The 19,141-nt window shown below is 42.8% G+C and overlaps 1 protein-coding gene across 2 annotated transcripts in view; it reads left to right on the top strand.

The window, feature by feature from the left end:
* Positions 1 to 676: 676 nt before the first annotated feature.
* The window catches only part of cbwd1 (COBW domain containing 1), a 73,957-nt gene continuing 55,492 nt past the window's right edge, over positions 677 to 19,141 (top strand). The window contains exons 1-5 of one of the 2 annotated variants that reach the window (XM_033017781.1): positions 677 to 775; positions 14,172 to 14,294; positions 14,542 to 14,628; positions 15,050 to 15,146; positions 17,310 to 17,401. In XM_033017781.1, the coding sequence (XP_032873672.1) occupies positions 14,177 to 14,294; positions 14,542 to 14,628; positions 15,050 to 15,146; positions 17,310 to 17,401 (394 nt within the window). In that variant the 5' untranslated portion in view covers positions 677 to 775; positions 14,172 to 14,176. Of the gene's footprint in view, positions 776 to 14,168; positions 14,295 to 14,541; positions 14,629 to 15,049; positions 15,147 to 17,309; positions 17,402 to 19,141 lie in introns of both variants that reach the window. The other variant, XM_033017782.1, reaches the window with a different exon arrangement.

Raw genomic sequence — 19,141 nt, 5'->3', positions numbered from 1 at the left:
TGAGTTTATTGTCATATGTCCCTGATAGGACAATGAAATTCTTGCTTTGCTTCAGCACACAGAACATAGTAGGCATTTACTACAAAAACGATGTTCATGCAGCGTCTTGAAGCGAGGAAACAGGCCCACCTTGCCCACACTAACCAACATGTCCCATCAATTCTAGTCCCACCTGCCTGCATTTCGCCCAACCCCCCCCCCCCGTTCGATCCATGTACTTGTCTGTTTCTTAAACGTTGTAACTCAACTACCTCCAGACATCCACCAGCAGTTCGTTGCATACACCCACCACCCTTTGTGTGGAAAAAATTACCCCTCTGGTTCCTGTTAAATGTTGTCCAGAGATGCTGTCTGACCCGCTGAGTTACTTTAGCACTATGTGTCTTTTTTTGTTGTAAACCAGCATCTGCAGTTCCTTGATTCTAAGAATATAAGGAAGCGTGTGCAATTAAATAAGCTGCAGGAGAGATGAACAGCAAAAGATGAAGTTTGAAACAGCTTCATTTTAAAAACAAACCTTTGACAGAGCCGCAACTGTGAGACACATGCAACATATGTGGGGAGCGGTCTCGGGTTGTGAAAAGTAGGAGGAAAGGAACGCCGACCCGAGCGAGCCCGTGCACGGCTGACACAAGGTTCCACGCATGGAACGTTCGGCGCGGCTCGTTGTGCGCGCGAGCTCGGTCCATGTGACACCGGAAGCGGCTGCAGAGGGAGGCGAATCCCACTCAAACCAGCTCCTCTAGTATCTTTGACTCAAACAGTGTGCAGAGAGGTGAGCATTTCCAGCACTGCTTACTTCATGCCCTTAATTTATTTCAAAAGAGAAGTGAACAGACATTTGATTTCTGTTCACAGGATAGTTATGGTGTAATAGCTGAGGTTTTGATGAGGACGAATACTGCCATTACAATTCATCCGTTATTAATGTGAAATGTTAACATATTGATCGAGTGATTCGAGTCGAATAAAATACTGAGATGCTTCATATCGTGGTGCATTGATAACTATGCGGCAGTATACGGTATAAGTATACGGTAGTTCAAAAAGCTGCGTTCGTGCAATGAAGGTCTCGTGTTCTTTTCAATGCATTATTGTCAAAGACTTCATGCATTCCTGAGCAATTGTTCAGTTTTAAGAATGCTGGTCAGTACGTATTTATGGCGTAGAGTGTCCCTTACTGTTTAAACAGCAGACAAACATTTTTCTGATAACATGTCTCGTCCATAATATTAATGCATTTATTACTGCGTCTGTGAGTATAAGTCACTATTGTTTTGATAACAGCTTGCATTCACGCAGTGTTTTCAATGTAAACATTTCACTGGTTATCAAACAAAATCTGAACTTCATTAGCAGATCGTAAAGACGATGTAAAATACCGTGATTGGAAATATGGTAATTAGTGGCCAATATGGTGAGTCATCACTTAGGAGAAAAGTGTCATCATCTGTCAGCCAAGTTTCGGACAAGACCATGAGATCGATATATCATTAGCATTCAACTTGTAGATGCCAAAGGCCTTATTGTTTGAGAGGTAGTAAGGGACAGTAATCGATGACCCGTTGGTAGGATTAACATGACCAGCATTAAGTCAAGGTGAATTGGATAGGAAAGAGTATGATTAGTCCCGCACATATTCCTAAGTAAGCAGGATGGATCATTTAGGGTGACGTTAATTTTTCATGAACAGATGGAATACCCTAGACCCTCTCTAGGATGCCCAGAGAGGAGCAGAGATTCACCTAACAGAGAGTCAAGCCTTGGTAAAATTGCAGGAAAGGTGAGGAACACCGAATGTTGGTGGAAAATTATGTTGTAGTTGGATTGTAGCAGTCATTTAAGAAGGCAGGATACACGAGAAAGGTGCAAGGAAGATAAGCATAGCAATTGTCTGTACCTTGGGGGGGAAATAACTAAATTGGAGTAAGACGGATGACAGCATTATTAGGTAGGAACTGGGATGAGTAAATTGGGAGCAGTTGTTACTGGGATTCAACACCAGCATGTTCCAGTAAGGAGGAAGAATAAGAATGGCAAGATAAGGGAATCTTAGATGACCAACAATGTACATTTATCAGAAGGAAAAATGAAACTTAGGTAAGGTTAGAAAATTGAAATCCGACAAGGCCTTTGATGATTATAAAGCTAGCAGGAAAGAACTCGAGTGGGAAATTAGAAGAGCCACAAGGAGCCAAGAAATGTTATTGGTTAATATAATTAAAAATAATCCCAAGGCTTTTTATATACCTACATTAAAAACCAGAGGGTAGGACAGTTCAAGGATAAAGGAGGGAATTTATGCTTGGAATCAGGGGGTGAAGTCTAGGTACTCAACGAGTACTTTGCATCTGTTGATAGTGAGATAGTGGAGAATAGACTGAATTCAAGGCGGAAGGTGATTTTGTGGCTCTTGAAGAGCATTAAGGTGAACAAAACCTTGCAACGAGACCTGGGTGTCATGGTACACCAGTCATTGAAAGTAGGCATGCAGGTGCAGCAGGCTATGAAAAAGGCGACTGGTATGTTAGCATTTATAGCAAAAGGATTTGAGTATAGGAGCAGGGAGGTTCTACTGCAGTTGTACAGGGTATTGGTGAGACCACACCTGGAGTATTGTGTACAGTTTTGGTCTCCAAATCTGAGGAAAGACATTCTTGCCTTAGAGGGAGTACAGAGAAGGTTCACCAGACTGATTCCTGGGATATCAGGACTTTCATATGAAGAAAGACTGGATAGACTCGGCTTGTACTCGCTAGAATTTAGAAGATTGAGGGGGGATCTTATAGAAACTTATAAAATCTTAGGGGGTTGGACAGGCTAGATGCAGGAAGATTGTTCCCGATGTTTGGGGAAGTCCAGGACAAGGGGTCACAGTTTAAGGATAAAGGGGAAATCCTTTAGGACCGAGATGAGAAAAACATTTTTCACGCAGAGAGTGGTGAATCTCTGGAACTCTCTGCCACAGAAGGTAGTTGAGGTCAGTTCATTGGCTATATTTAAGAGGGTTAGATGTGGCCCTTGTGGCTAAAGGGATCAGGGGGTATGGAGAGAAGGCAGGTACAGGATACTGAGTTGGATGATCAGCCATGATCTTATTGAATGGTGGTGCAGGCTCGAAGGGCCGAATGGCCTACTCCTGCACCTATTTTCTATGTCTATGTTTCGCAAACCTAGGGCCAGATGGAATCTAACCCAGGTTACTGAGGCAAAATAGGAGATTGCAGGAGCTGTGGCAAAGATAATTGTACCATTTCCAGCACAGGCAATGTCCTGGAGGATTGGAGAGTAGCCAATATTTTTCCTTTGTTTAAGAAGGGAAGCAAAGACAATTAAGATGATAGGCTGGTGAGCCTATAATCAGTGGTAGAGAAGAGAGGATCCTTCGGGAGAGGATCCTTCGGGATAGTCTTGTGAACAGGATTGAGTTTTGAGGAGGTGACAGAAGTGATTGATGAGGGTTGGGCGATGGATGTTGTCTACATGGATTTTAGCAAGACACATAAAGTCTATCATGGTAGGCTGATCCAGAAGATTAAGAAACGTGCGATCCATGGTGACTTTGTCATTTGTATTGAGAAACTGCCTTACTAGAAGACACAGTTGAAGTAGGTGGAAAGGTATTATTCTGGCTGAAGGTGTGTGACATATAAATGACTTGGATATAAATGTTGGCTAGTAGGTTTGCAGATTATGTCAAAATAGGTGGACGTAGATGAGTTATAGAAATGGGTGGTGGTAGCTCAGTTACAGAAATGGCAGATGGAGTTTAATCTGAACATGTGTGAGGTTTTGCAGTTTGGGAGGTTGAATGCAAGGGGAAAGAATACAGTTAATGACAAGACCTTTAACAGCATTATAGGACTTTGGTTATGAGTGGTGGCGCCATCGCGTGTGGCAGCCTCGCCAGCAGCTGACTGTCCTTTCATCCTTTTTCATTATTTTTAGTCTGTCTAAAAGTTTGTTTATGGAGGTATTTTAGTCCTTTTTATGTGGGGAGTGGTGGGGGGGGGGGGGGGGGGGGGGGGGGAGGGGGAAACCGTCTTCTCAGTCACATCCTGGTCGAGGATGCGTCTTTTCTCTGAGCCGCAGCTTCGCCCTCCCCTCGCGGCCTACCATCTGGATTGGCGCGGCCTTTCCTGCCGGAGACCGGCCAGAGCTTCAGCAGCGGCACAGCACAGAATTACCATCGCGGAGCGGGCGATGCCTTACCGGGATCGCCGTGTTGGAGCTCCGAAGTGTTGAGCCTGCTGCTTTAACACCATGGAGCTGTGGTCCGTGGAGCTTCCAGCCGCGGGTGGCGCTGACTTTAACATCTCGGAGGCCTGTGATCTTTCGCCGAGGATCGCCAGCGTTGAATCTCCGCCCAGCTCGGCCTGTGGACTTCGGAAGTCGCGGTCTCCGGTAGGAAGCGGCTGATTCGGAACTCCAGGCCGCTGAGTGTGTTCTTCCGTTCCGACGTCGGAGTTCCGTCATCCCGGCGAGAGGGCCTGAAATAGCGGAGGGTTCAAAGGCCCCAACCACGGGTGAACAAGAGGAAGATGACTGAACTTGGAGATGTTACATTTAAATGAAGGGCCTCAGGCTAACAAAAAATACCTTAAAGATTAAGCAATCAAACAGGAGAATGGAGGTACATATGGAATAGCGTGGTGTAGTTCTAAGGTCACAGGAATCCACAATGTACATTTTCTACTACATTCTATTTTGTTAATACATTTGACTAGCATTTGTGCCAGCGACTGTTATTGTTGTGGTCTTCTTTTGTGCCCCGCCCATTATTATGTGCACATCAGCATGTCTAATCGTGTATCATCTTTCACCTTAATGTATTTGTGCACTATCTGCATACAGGACATTCCTATAACAGAAAACATTTGATGAACAGGCCCGTACGAAGCTTTTCAAAAAGGGGGGTGGCATGACAGGATTACAAAAAACTTAATGTGAAATAATGTGCGCGAAGCATGAAGTCCCTCGATGCCAGGGTTTTTAGATTCTCTCTGATGCATTCTGAGCCTTATTTTGGAGCATTTTTGCACCAAATTTATGACCAATATTTCAGAAATTAACAGGAACCTGAGAGGTAGCTTTTTCACACAAAGGGTTCTGGGTGTATGTAACGAGCTGCCAGAGGAGGTAGTTAAGGCTTGGACTATCCTACTGTTTAAGAGACATTTGGACACGTACATGGATAGGACAGATTTAGATCTATATGGGCCAGACGCGTGTGAGTGGGACTAGTTTAGATGGGACATGTCGGTCGGTGTGGGCATGTTGGGCTGAAGGGCCTGTTTCCACACTGCATCATTCTATGACTAAAAAGTGAAGAAGAAAAATGCATGTAGATAAGTAGAGTAGATTTGAAAGAGGAGTGAAATGTAAAGGCAGAGAGAGGTTTATGGGTGGAAAGGAACATAGGAAAGGAGGGGGGAGAGTGGGCTTGGGCAGATGGGTGAAGTGAAAATAGTCACAAAGTGCTGGAGTAACTCAGTGGGTCAGGCAGCATCTGCGGAGAATATGAATAGGTGACGTTTCACTGAGTGCTGGAGTAACTCAGCGAGTCAGGCAGCATCTGTGGAGAACATGGATAGGTGACAGGTCACAGAGTGCTGGAGTAACTCAGTGGGTCAGGCAGCATCTCTGGAGAAATGGTATAGATTATATTTCGGGTCAAGACCGTTCTTCAGTAATATTCATGATGTGACATGCATAGACATTCCTGAATGTTACCCAAACCATCGTGAGCTACTTTGTTACGGTGCTTGCCCTCTCCTGTAACATCTCTGCTGCCTTGGGTGATGCAGGACAGGACACAAGCTTTGGGACACAGTGTGAAGCTGTTGCCGTCTGTCCCAGCCTGGTAAAAACCTGGATGGAGTGGATTTGGAGAGGGTGTTTCCACTAGTGGGAGAGTCCAGGACCAGTGGCCACAGCCTCAGAATTAAAAAACATTCCTTTAGGAAGGAGATGAGCAGGAATTTCTTTAGTCAGAGGGTGGTGAACTGGAATTCATTGCCACAGACAGCTGTGGAGGTCGTCAATGGACATTTTTCAGGAGGAGATTGATAGATTCTTGATTGATATGGGTGTCAGAGGTAATGGGGAGAAGGCAGGAGAATGGGTTTGAGAGGGAAAGATAGAGTCATAGGGTGATCCAGTGTGGAAAAAGGCCCTTCGGCACAGCATGCCCCATCTGCACTAGTCCCACCTGCCCACGTTTGATCCATATCCCACCGAACCTGTCCTATCCATGTATCTGTCTAACTGTTTCTTAAATGTTGCGATAGTCCCTGCCTCAACTACCTCCTCTGGCAGCTTGTTCCATACACCTACCACCCTTTGTGTGAAAAACATACCCCACAGATTCCTATTAAATCTTTTGCCCTTCACCAACTTATGTCCTCTGCTCCTCGATTCACTTACTCTGGGCAAAAGCCTCAACCATATCTATTCAAATCATGATTTTATACATCTCTATTAGATCATCCCTCATCCTCCTGTGCTCCATGAAATAGTCCCAGCCTACTCAACCTCTCCCTATAGCTCTGGCTCTCTAGTCCTGGCAACATCCTCATAAATCTTCACTGTACCCTTTCCAGTTTGATGACATATTTCCTATAACATGGTGCCCAGAACTGACCACATTACTCTGAATGCGGCCTCACCAACTTCTTATGCAACTGCAACATGACCTCCCAACTTTTATACTCAGCCTGGCCTGCTGAGTTACTCCAGCACTCTGTGAAACGTCACAGAACAGGGCAAGATTAACAAGTTTGCTGATGATACAGAAGTGAGTGGTTTTGCAGATAGTGAAGATGGTTGTGAAAGATTGCAGCAGGATCTGGATCAATCAGCCAGGTGGGCAGAAGAATGGTTAATGGTTGCATGGTTCCTTGAAGATCGTGTCGCAGGTATATCAGGTGGTCAAAAAGTATTTTGGCACTTTGGCCTTCATCAGTCAGAGTATTGAGTATAGAAGTTGGGAGGTCATGTTGCAGTTGTATAAGACTTTGGTAAGACCGCATTTAGAATATTGTGTTCAGTTCTGAGCACCATGTTATAGCAAAGATGTCAAACTGAAAAGAGTACAGAGATCCCATCCTGGATCAGTCCAATCAGCAAACTTGAGAAACTTGACAGAGGTGTCTGTGGAGGTGCAGTCATTGGTGTGGCGAGAGTAGAGGAGAGGGGAGAGTACGCATCTTGCGGTGCTCCTATGGTGAGCGTTTGCGGGTCCAAGATATGCTTTCCCGCCTCACATGCTGCTTCCTGTCTGTCAGAAAGCTGGTGATCCACCGACAGAGGGGTTCAGGCACAGTCAACTCAGAAAGTTTGGAGCGTAGTAGCTCTGGCACAATGGAGTTGAATGCAGAGCTAAAATCAATAAAACAAAATCCTCGCATAGGTTCCATATAACCATATAATAACCATATAACAATTACAGCACGGAAACAGGCCATCTCGACCCTTCTAGTCCGTGCCGAACACGTATTCTCCCCTAGTCCCATATACCTGCGCTCAGACCATAACCCTCCATTCCTTTCCCGTCCATATAACTATCCAATTTATTTTTAAATGATAAAAACGAACCTGCCTCCACCACCTTCACTGGAAGCTCATTCCACACAGCCACCACTCTCTGAGTAAAGAAGTTCCCCCTCATGTTACCCCTAAACTTCTGTCCCTTAATTCTCAAGTCATGTCCCCTTGTTTGAAACTTCCCTACTCTCAGTGGGAAAAGCTTATCCACGTCAACTCTATCCCTCTCATCATTTTAAAGACCTCTATCAAGTCCCCCCTTAACCTTCTGTGCTCCAAAGAATAAAGCCCTAACTTGTTCAACCTTTCTCTGTAACTTAGTTGCTGAAACCCAGGCAACATTCTAGTAAATCTCCTCTGTACTCTCTCTATTTTGTTGACATCCTTCCTATAATTAGGCGACCAAAATTGTACCCCATACTCCAGAATTGGCCTCACCAATGCCTTGTACAATTTTAACATTACATCCCAACTTCTATACTCAATGCTCTGATTTATAAAGGCCAGCACACCAAAAACTTTCTTTACCACCCTATCTACATGAGATTCCACTTTCAGGGAACTGTGCACAGTTATTCCCAGATCCCTCTGTTCACATGCATTCTTCAATTCCCTACCATTTACCATGTACGTCCTATTTTGATTTGTCCTGCCAAGATGTAGCACCTCACACTTATCAGCATTAAACTCCATCTGCCATCTTTCAGTCCACTCTTCCAACTGGCATAAATCTCTCTGTAGACTTTGAAAATCTACTTCATTATCCACAACCCCACCTATCTTAGTATCATCTGCATACTTACTAATCCAATTTACCACACCATCATCCAGATCATTGATGTACATGACAAACAACAGTGGACCCAACACAGATCCCTGTGGCACCCCACTAGTCACTGGCCTCCAACCTGACAAACAACCATCCACCATTACTCTCTGGCATCTCCCATTCAGCCACTGTTGAATCCATCTTGCTAATCCACCATTAATACCCAACCATTGAACCTTCTTAACCAACCTTCCATGAGGAACCTTGTCAAAGGCCTTACTGAAGTCCATATATACAACATCCACTGCTTTACCCTCATCAATTTCCCAAGTAACCTCTTCAAAAAATTCAAGAAGATTAGTCAAACATGACCTTCCAGGCACAAATCCATGTTGACTGTTCCTAATCAGACCCTGTTTATCCAGATGCTTATATATATTATCTCTAAGTATCCTTTCCATTAATTTGCCCACCACTGACGTCAAACTAACAGGTCTATAATTGCTAGGTTTACTCTTAGACCCCTTTTTAAACAATGGAACAACATGCGCAGTACGCCAATCCTCCGACACTATTCCCGTTTCTAATGACATTTGAAATATTTCTGTCATAGCCCCGGCTATTTCTACACTAACTTCCCTCAATGTCCTAGGGAATATCCTGTCCGGACCTGGAGACTTATCCACTTTTATATTTCTCAAAAGTGTCAGTACTTCCTCTTCTTTGAATCTCATAGTTTCCATAGCTACTCTACTTGTTTCCCTCACCTCACATAATTCAATATCCTTCTCCTTGGTGAATACCGAAGAAAATAAATTGTTCAATATCTCCCCCATCTCTTTTGGCTCTGCAGATAGCTGTCCACTCTGACTCTCTAATGGACCAATTTTATCCCTCGTTATCCTTTTGCTATTAATATAGCTGTAGAAACCCTTTGGGTTTACTTTCACCTTACTTGCCAAAGCAACCTCGTATCTTCTTTTAGCTTTTCTAATTTCTTTCTTAAGATTCTGTTTACATTCTTTATACTCCTCAAGCACCTCATTTACTCCATGCTGCCTATAATTATTGTAGATCTCCCTCTTTTTCCGAACCAAGTGTCCAATTTCCCTTGAAAACCATGGCTCTTTCCGATTTTTACTATTTCCTTTCAACCGAACAGGGACATAAAGATTCTGTACTCTTAAAATTTCACCTTTAAATGTACTCCATTTCTCTTCCACATCTTTCCCATAAAACAAAAAGTCCCAATTTACTCCTTTTAAATCCTTTCGCATCTCCTCAAAGTTAGCCTTTCTCCAATCAAAAATCTCAACCCTAGGTCCAGTTCTGACCCTCTCCATAATTATATTGAAACTAATGGTATTGTGATCACTGGTCCCGAACTGTTCCCCAACGCATACCTCTGCCACCTGACCCGTCTCATTTCCTAACAGGAGGTCCAGCACCACCCCTTCTCTAGTAGGTACTTCTATGTATTGCTGCAAAAAACTATCCTGCACACATTTTACAAACTCCAACCCATCCAGCCCATTTACAGAATGTGTTTCCCAGTCTATGTGTGGAAAGTTGAAATCTCCCACAATCACTACCTTGTGCTTACTACTAATATCTGCAATCTCCTTACATATTTGCTCTTCCAATTCTCGCTCCCCATTTGGCGGTCTATAATACACCCCTATAAGTCTTGCTACCCCTTTCCCATTTCTCAGTTCCACCCAAATAGCCTCCCTAGACGAGCCCTCTAATCTATCCTGCCAAAGCACTGCTGTAATAGCTTCCCTGATAAGCAATGCAACACCTCCACCTCTTGCCCCTCCAATTCTATCACACCTGAAGCAACGAAATCCTGGAATATTTAGTTTCCAATCACAGCCCTCCTGCAACCATGTTTCACTGATCGCCACAACATCATACTTCCAGGTGTCAATCCAGGCTCTAAGTTAATCCACCTTTCTTACAATGCTCCTAGCATTAAAATATACACATTTAAGAAACCCACCCTCTCTTATTCTGTTTATTGTCCTTTTCTTCTCTCTCCCCTACATTTTGGGTCAGAGTGCCATTCTCTGCCTCCTGCCTCACACACTGACTGCTAGCTTTCCCAATTTGAGTCCCTCCCCCCAACCATACTAGTTTAAAGTCTCCCCAGTAGCCTTTGCAAATCTCCCCGCCAGGATATTGGTCCCCCTCGAGTTCCAAGTGCAACCCGTCCTTTCTGTACAGGTCGCACCTTCCCCAAAAGAGGTCCCAATGATCCAGAAACTTGAATCTATACCCACTGCACCAGTCCCTCATCCACTCATTTATCCTCCACCTCGCTCCATTCCTACTCTCACTGTCGTGTGGCACAGGCAGTAATCCTGAGATTGTTACCTTTGCAGTCCTTCTCCTTAACTCTCTACCTAACTCCCTAAATTCTTCTTTCAGGACCTCTTCTCTTTTTTTACCTATGTCGTTGGTACCTATATGTACCACAACTTCAGGCTCCTCTCCCTCCCATTTCAGTATTTCTTGGACCCGTTCAGACACATCCCTGACCCTGGCACCAGGGAGGCAAACTACCATCCGGGTCTCTTGGCGGTCTAGGTGCTGGAGGATGAAGTGAAGGCCCAGATTGACTGCATCATCCACAGATCTATTGGCCCTATATGCAAAATGCAGAGGGTCCAGCAGAGGGATTGTGATATTTTTCAGCTTGGCCAGCACAAGCCTTTCAACGGTCTTCATGACTACAGAGGTCAATGCAACAAGCCTGTAGTCATTAAGGCCAGTAATCCTTACCTTTTTGGATACAGGGACAATAGTACTTTGAAGCAGGCAGGGACTAGTTAAAAATGATTAGAAACATAGAAAATAGGTGCAGGAGTAGGCCATTCGGCCCTTCAAGCCTGCACCGCCATTCAATGGGTGTGAAGTGGTGATTGGAGTGGGATGGGTGTAGAAGAGCCCAGTCTTTGCAGACTGAGGTCAGGCTGTGAGTAGGTGTGAAGTGTTGGGTGGGGTGGGAAAGGGTCCACTCTTTTCATACTGGAGTCTTGCCTTAAGTAGGTGTGAAGTGGTGAATGGGAAGGAGAGGGTGCAGGGTCCATTCTTTGCAGACTGGGGTCTGGCTGTGTTTATTGGGGAGGGGATTTCAGGGTTACGTTTCTGATTTTCAAGCCTGCAGTAAAACTCATTCAGGTCGTTCGTCAGCTGAAGATTGTCCAAATAGCGGGGGGCTTTCCTCTTATAGCTGTTGATTTCTTGCATGCCCTGCCAGACTGAAGAAGTCATTAGCTGAGAACTTGCTCCTTGACTTCTCAGAGTACCTTTCCTAGGCAGCTCTGATTCCTCTTCTCAGCTCTTTATCGATTAGACTATCTTTTAACTCTTTAACAATTAGGCTATCGGCTTGACGCATATTTGCCCCCAACCCCCCTCCCCCTGATCTCGAAATTGAAATGTTACATCTGTATATAATGATCCCATTAAAATGTGTATTTATGTCACAAACTATGGAATTCATATTTTTCAGTATTGTTATCAAGGAAAAGAAAGCAGTTCCAATTGTTTGATATTATTTGATATTGTTTAATATTATTCATATGGAGGAGAAAATATAATAGCTCTAAAACCTACCTTAATTTTGCAATCACACTAAAGATAACCCCCCTTTCCCTCTTCCCCCCCCATCTGGGCCCAGCGGGGGTGGCATGAGCCCAGCGGGGGTGGCGTGGGTGGCGTGGTCCCAGCGGGGGTGGCATGAGCCCAGCGAAGGTCAGCGGAGGTGGTGTGGGCCCAGCGGGGGTGGCATGGGCCCAGCGGGGGTGGCGTGGACCCAGCGGGGGTCAGCGAGGGTGGAGTGGACCCAGCGGAGGTCAGCGGGGGTGGCATGGGCCCAGCGGGGGTGGCGTGGGCCCAGCGGGGATGGCATGAGCCCAGCGGGGGTGGCGTGGGCCCAGCGGGGGTGGCATGAGCCCAGCAGGGGTGGCACGAGCCCAGCGGGGGTCAGCGTGGGTGGTGTGGGTGGTGTGGGGGGAAGATGGCTTGGGCCCCGGCGATGTGGGAGGCGAAGGGAGCGGGCTCCGCCGCAGCGTCGTCTGGTGTTGGGGGTTACAGCCGTTGGGTTCAGATTCAGCCACTCTTGCCCGGCAACGGGAGAACAGAGAACTGGCCGGTTCCAAAGTGGGAATGTCGATTTTTTTTTCCCGATTTTTTTTGTTGTTGTTTTTTTGGGGGTTTTTTTGTGATTTTTTCTTAGGGGGGAAAAAAGGGGGTTGCGGTCGCACCCAACGCACCCCCCCTTCGGACGGCCATGGATGAATGTATCATATAGTGCAAGATTCATAGACAGCATTGCATAAAACAGTACAGCACAGGGGAACAGACACTTCGGCCCACAATGTTTGTGCCAAACACAACACCGTTAAAATTATCTAATCTGCCTGTATATGAACCATATCCCTCTATTCCTTGCACTTCCATGTGCCTATCAAAAAGCCTCTTGAACGTCACTATTGTATCTGCCTCCAACCTTACCCCTGGCAATGCGTTCCCTGCCCCCACCAATCTCTATGCAAAAAAAAACTTGCCTAGTACCTTTCCATTAGCCTTTCTCCATTTCACCTAATAGCTATGCCCTCTAGTGTTGGACATTTCCATTCTGGGGGAAAAAAGGGTTCTGGATGCCCAATTGACAGATTAGTGGACAAAGACCAGAGATGAAAAGAGGACAAAAGATGAGGAGAGAAGAATACTGAAATGTGAAGTGAGAGGAAGAATTATAGATGGAAGGAGATAGGGGGAAGGGAAAGTGGGGCAGGATAGTGGGATAAATGAGATAAATGTGAGTGGATCCAACAAGGAAGGGGGGGGGGGGGAAATTGGAGGAAGGAAGTGGGGGCTGAGTTGATACCTAAAAAATTGGAGAATTCAATGTTCAGACGTTGGGCTGCAGGCTGAGGTGCTGTCCTTCAGTTTGCCTGTGGCCTCATTCTGGCAATGGATGAATTTATTATGTGACTGTTCCTCCTTTATAATTTATATAATTTATTAAAACTAATTAGCTATTTCAAATATCTTGCCAGATCAGTAGTGTGCCAATCACAGCATTGTTTTCCACATATAACCCATGTTTTATTTGCAAGGTAAAGTTGAGAAGGCTATCTTCTGATGCGATTTGTTCATGTGGTTTTCTGCGGTCACAAATGTAGACAGTTACAATTCTAAACCTTGCACTTTTTTGTTTAGATAAGTTATTACAGGTACAACTGGGATGGAGCACTTCTCAACAATTAATAACATCCCTCTAAAGTTGCCTTGTTACTTTTAATCCTAGCAGGTGTAAAATTTATATTCCAGGAAATAGGTTGGCAGATTGCATTAGTAAACAGGTTCCACAGATTAATGTTGGGCTGCTTCAGGGAGTTTTATGTTTTAACTGCAGATTCATTGGAGAGTCTAGGTGTAGATATTAGCTGCAGATTTGCTTGCAATCTATGTAAAGAAATAATTGCACTACGGCATTCAAAATAAAATAAGATTATATTAGTTTTCTTTACAGTGCTCTTAGCATTTAATAAGTTGAAATCCATTGACAAAAAACAATTGGCACTACTTGGCCAGGATACTGTGTCTTTAGCATTCCGATTAATTGGATCATTTCTATTAAAGTTTGTACTTTTCTTTTCACAAGGGTGAAGCTTGGTCCCTTTCTTTGGAATGTAGTAGCTTGATTCCAACTGATTTGGCCAAATGTGCCACAGTGTCTCTTTGCCACCGCTTGGATTTGATGTCTTTAGTGTGTGATGACTCATTCATATTTAACTACTGTGTTGAAGTGACTCAGTAACTTTTAGCTGATTCTTAACCGTAGGAGACATGGCTGATGTCTTTTCGGATGAGGATGAAGAGGAATGTCCTAAGCTGGTTCCAATTGAAATAAATCCTAATACAGGCAGTGCACGGATTCCAGTAACAATCATAACTGGATACTTAGGCAAGTATTAATAAGGTAAATTAACACATTAGCTCAATTGCATAACTGTTCCAATGCCAAACTGTAAAATATGGGGAAATTAAAATATTAGAAGTGTTAAATAATAGGAAAGCATCTGAAATGCTAATCATGGAACACAATATTACAATATTTACTTGCTGAATACTCATTGGTAGGAAAGGAAAGCAAAAAATGTAACAGTTTTAGAATTATCACACCTTAAACTTTTACTATTGTATTTTGACAGGTGCTGGTAAAACAACACTTCTGAATTACATTCTAACAGAACAGCATAATAAGAGAATTGCTGTAATCCTTAATGAGTTTGGTGAAGGTAAGCAATCTCCTAAATAGGACCTAAACAAGACAGCAACTGACCCTTTTAATGCATGGATTCAGACATGGGGAAATGTAAAAAGGACATTTGAACCATACTTATTAATATCATACACTGCACTTGACAATCATGAGGAATAATTGTAATTATTTGTAGTTGATGAATAATCTTTTTTTAGGAGGTAGACAAATAGAGTTGGAGACAATAAGACCAATACTCAATGGGCTTTACGCATCCCTTGATTGTCAGTAAGCAACATTCATAGCTCTTAATACAGAGGCAAATTATTACCATTCTTTGTCATTCAATCAAATGTGATTTCTTTAAATAACTTGCATTGACTTTGCAAATTGATTACCGTAATCATTGTCCATTTCGTAACACTGCACCTACTAAGATTTCAAATCTGGTGTTTCAGGGAGTGCAGTGGAGAAATCTTTGGCAGTAAGCCATGCAGGAGAACTTTATGAGGAGTGGTTGGAACTACGGAATGGATGCCTTTGCTGTTCTGTGAAGTAAGCATATGTTTTACTTTCTTTGACATTTGTATATCTTTTAACCATCACAGGAAAAACTAATTTTAGAAATTATTTGCTATTTAGGTAGAGTAAGATGCAATAAGCAAATAGCCAGCAACATTTCCAAACCTATATTTAAGAGGATTAATAAATTTCAAGTAATGGATCTATTGAATATTTGCAAATTACATGGACCATTTTTCATAGATATGCATGTTTTTGGTATTGAAGATATGAGAGGTGAATGAATATGTCTGGTTCTGATGCAGTCTGAGTGTTGACTAAATAATTGCTTCATAAAGCTAAATATGAAAGAAGTAGAAAGAACTTGCATCTATCTGGTGATATTCTTTTCACATTGTTAAGACCTCCCAGGATGCTTCTCAGTCAATTTTCTTCAAGTAATTATTAAATTGTATGGCAAGATAAAAACTCTGATTTTTAGTGCAGAGAGCACTATGTTTAAGCAGGTCTTTGATCATTGCAGCTCTACCAGTTGCACCACTGTGCCTCTCTTACGATGCTCAGGAAGTTTGGGATGACACTAGAATTGTTGTTAAAGAAGATAATGAAGAAAGTTATGTAAGATAATGGGATCTTGATCAACTTGGGCCGATGGGTCGAGGAATGGCGCATGAAGTTTAATTTGGATAATTGCAAGGTGTTGCATTTTGGTAAGGCAAACCAGGACAGGACTTACACAGTAATGGTAGGGTCATGGGGAGTTTTGTAGAACAAGGGAAGTAGGGGTGCAGGTACATATTTCCATGAAAGTAGCGACACAGGTAAACAGAAAAGGGGGAACACAGCGGGTCAGGCAGCATCTGTGGGGCAAAGTGTACCGACAATGTTTTGGGTTGGGACCCTTCTTCAGACTACAGATTTCTTTGAGATACAGGTTAAAAAAAAAAAGTGAAAAGAGTGCTTTACATACTTGTCGTCATCGGTCAGTGTCTTGAGTACAGGACTTGGGTCATGTTAGAGTTGTAAAATACATTTGTTAGGCCACATTTGGAGCGCTTTAGATATTTGTTGTAGTTTCATGTTACCCGTTTTCTTTCACATCTCCATTCTATCACTAACTTGCACCCATGTGATTTACAGTAACCAATAAACCTACCATATTGTGTAAGAAGGAACTGCAGATGCTGGTTTAAACCGAAGATAGACACAAAAAGCTGGAGTAACTCAGCGGGACAGGCAGCATGTTTGGAGAGAAGGAATGGGTGACGTTTCGGGCCGAGGTCTGACAAAGGGTCTCGATCCGAAATGTTACCACTTCATTCTCTCCAGAGATGCTGCCTGTCCCGCTGAGTCATCCAGATTTTTGTGTCTATCCTACCATATGATGTGGGAGGAATCCTGAGCACCATCGGGAAAATCTATGTTCAGAGGGAGACCGGGTATGCTCCACACATTCAACACCAAATGCCGGGGTTCAATGTGGATAAACAGAACTGTAAGGCAGCATCCCCACCTAATGTGGATACAAGGAACTGCACATTACACCTAATGCTAGAGTAGCTCGTCAGGCCAGGCAGCATCTTCGGGGAACATGCTTCGGGTCTGGACCCTTCTTCATACTGAACCCTGCCTAATGTGTCACTCCCTGTACTCAGGGATCCAGCAAATCAGTCTGGTGGCAAACCAACCCAACAATCCGTTAAGGAGGTAAAGTACAACTGAACAGTTCAGCTTGTTAGAATCGGCTGTATTTTTTTGTGGTTTTGTAAAAATTTTGTGATAATTCTGTTTCTTCACTTCCATTGTATGCATTGTTTGAAGACACACCATGAAGCAAGCAATAGAGTGGCGCGGTGGCGCCAGAGACCCGGGTTTGATCCTGACTACGGGTGCTTGTCTGTACGGACTTTGTATGTTCTCCCCGTGACATGTGTCACCTCCCACACTCCAGACGTACACGTTTGTAGGTTAATTAGGGTGATATAAATGTAAATGATCCCTCGTGTGTGTGGGATACTGTTAATGTGCGGGGTCGGCATGGACTCGGTGGGCACAAGAGCCTGTTTCCACACTGTATCTCTAAACTAAACTATATAAATGTGTGTCATTAATTCTACTGTGCTTTAAAAAAAAAGTGCATTTTTTCCAAAGAGTCCTGGGATGCTAAGATCTTTTAAATATAATTATTCCATGCAGGGACAACGGTTTGAAGGCTATTGAAAACCTCATGCAGAAAAAGGGCAAGTTTGACTACATTCTGCTGGAAACCACGGGGTTGGCTGATCCAGGTAATGGCATGTGATATAAAAGACAAATTCTGATGTAGCTATCTAAACTTTTGTTTCACCTGCAACTATTGAGATTTATTTCTACATTTGCTCACCATCAGAATCTGACACCATGCCAGGAGGTTATTGTTTTGTGCTTTGTGCATTGCTTGTGTGAGAGACAGCAGCATGAGGCTCAGGGAGTCAGAGATCACAAATTAAATGGTCCTTGGATCTGCAGCACCACTGTATACAGCATCAGAACAGTCAATGACCCTGATCTGGAAACCATAATCAAACAATCTACACTTCCTAAAAGACACCTTTGTTTGGCGTGGTTCCTAGTAGAAATTGAGAGAGTCAAATTTTTACGCTTATGATATTACCAACATAGTGTTACTATTCAAATACAGAATACCATCCTGAATAATGGCTGCAAACTTGAAGCTTGAATCTTTTACACTGGAAGGAACAGGAAATAAGAATGACATTACTCATCGATAAAGCAGTGAAATTGATGCAGAAGAATTGTTTCAAACTTTTCAGGTGGAAAGATATATATTTATTCCAATTAAATCATAAATAAAAGTATCTTTTGAAACAAATAAATTTAGAGATTTTATTGCAATTCAAGTTACTCCTCATGTGTAAACTGGCAAGTGGAAATTCAGTGAGTAATTGTCATGCTGCCGTGAGTTCCTTTAAAATAAAGCACATTGATTTCAAACACAGAGCTTGCAAATCCCATTTCACAAAATAGGGAAACTATTAAGGTTTTAGAAAAAAAATCAATACAGATCAGGCAGTCATTAGGGCCTTTGGGCTGAGCTATCTCGGATGAGCAAGCATTGTAATGAACTGACAGATCTTTTGTTGTCAACGGGGAATGACGTGCCAGGTCAGTATCTTGTCAGTTCAGGTAGAAAGGTTTGGACATTAACAAAATGAGTTCAGTTATCATTGTTTTATTTCCCCAAAGTATTTCATTCTGTCAGGTAGACATGTCATAATTCTTCTCAAAATAAAAATACTTTTCATTTATCATTTGCACTTTATCAACAGCTGTCATCTCAGGGCTTGTCAAAAATTTGTTTCTAATCATTGATGCTTTAGTTTAAAAAAATAAAGCTCCATAATTCTTTCAGTCTACATTTATCTAAAATGGTTAATGTTGTGCATTATAGATACTTTAGTTACACATTGTACCATTTATCCATTTTATTTGAGAAAATTGTGTTTTGCTTTTTGCTTTTGAATATGTCTATTTGTCTTTGAATTGTTTATAATATCATCCAGCTATTTAATGTGAAAGAATATTAATGGTCAAATTTAAGATTAATCCATACCCAACAATTTTTTATCCCGACATGAATATGAACTCGCGTAAAAACAATCAAGCCAGAATGAATAAAACTAGCAGTGGACAAAGACCATTGAAGATGAATAAATAATTAAACTGCTATTCTTTTATTGTATAAACTGTTCCAAATTGTTCAGAAATTCTCGTGGTATGCAGAATTTATTTAGTTATTCCCATTTTTGAAGATAGAGCCTTTTGCTTCAGTTAGAATGCATGTGATAAGTTTGACTCCAGTCTCGAATGTATCTGACATTTCAAAATTTAAGTCAAATCCTGAGCAGTGTCATTGGACCTCAACTGTGTCGCTCACTGAAGCAACTGTTGTGTGAGAGTTAAGATTTATGGAAGCCTCTGGTGTCGAAATAATCCTTTTGTATGCAGCATAGAGCAGCTGTCTCAGC

The sequence above is a fragment of the Amblyraja radiata genome, chromosome 3 (assembly GCF_010909765.2).
Source record: "Amblyraja radiata isolate CabotCenter1 chromosome 3, sAmbRad1.1.pri, whole genome shotgun sequence".
NCBI lineage: Eukaryota > Metazoa > Chordata > Chondrichthyes > Rajiformes > Rajidae > Amblyraja > Amblyraja radiata.
This window is presented reverse-complemented; position numbering and strand designations above follow the sequence as displayed.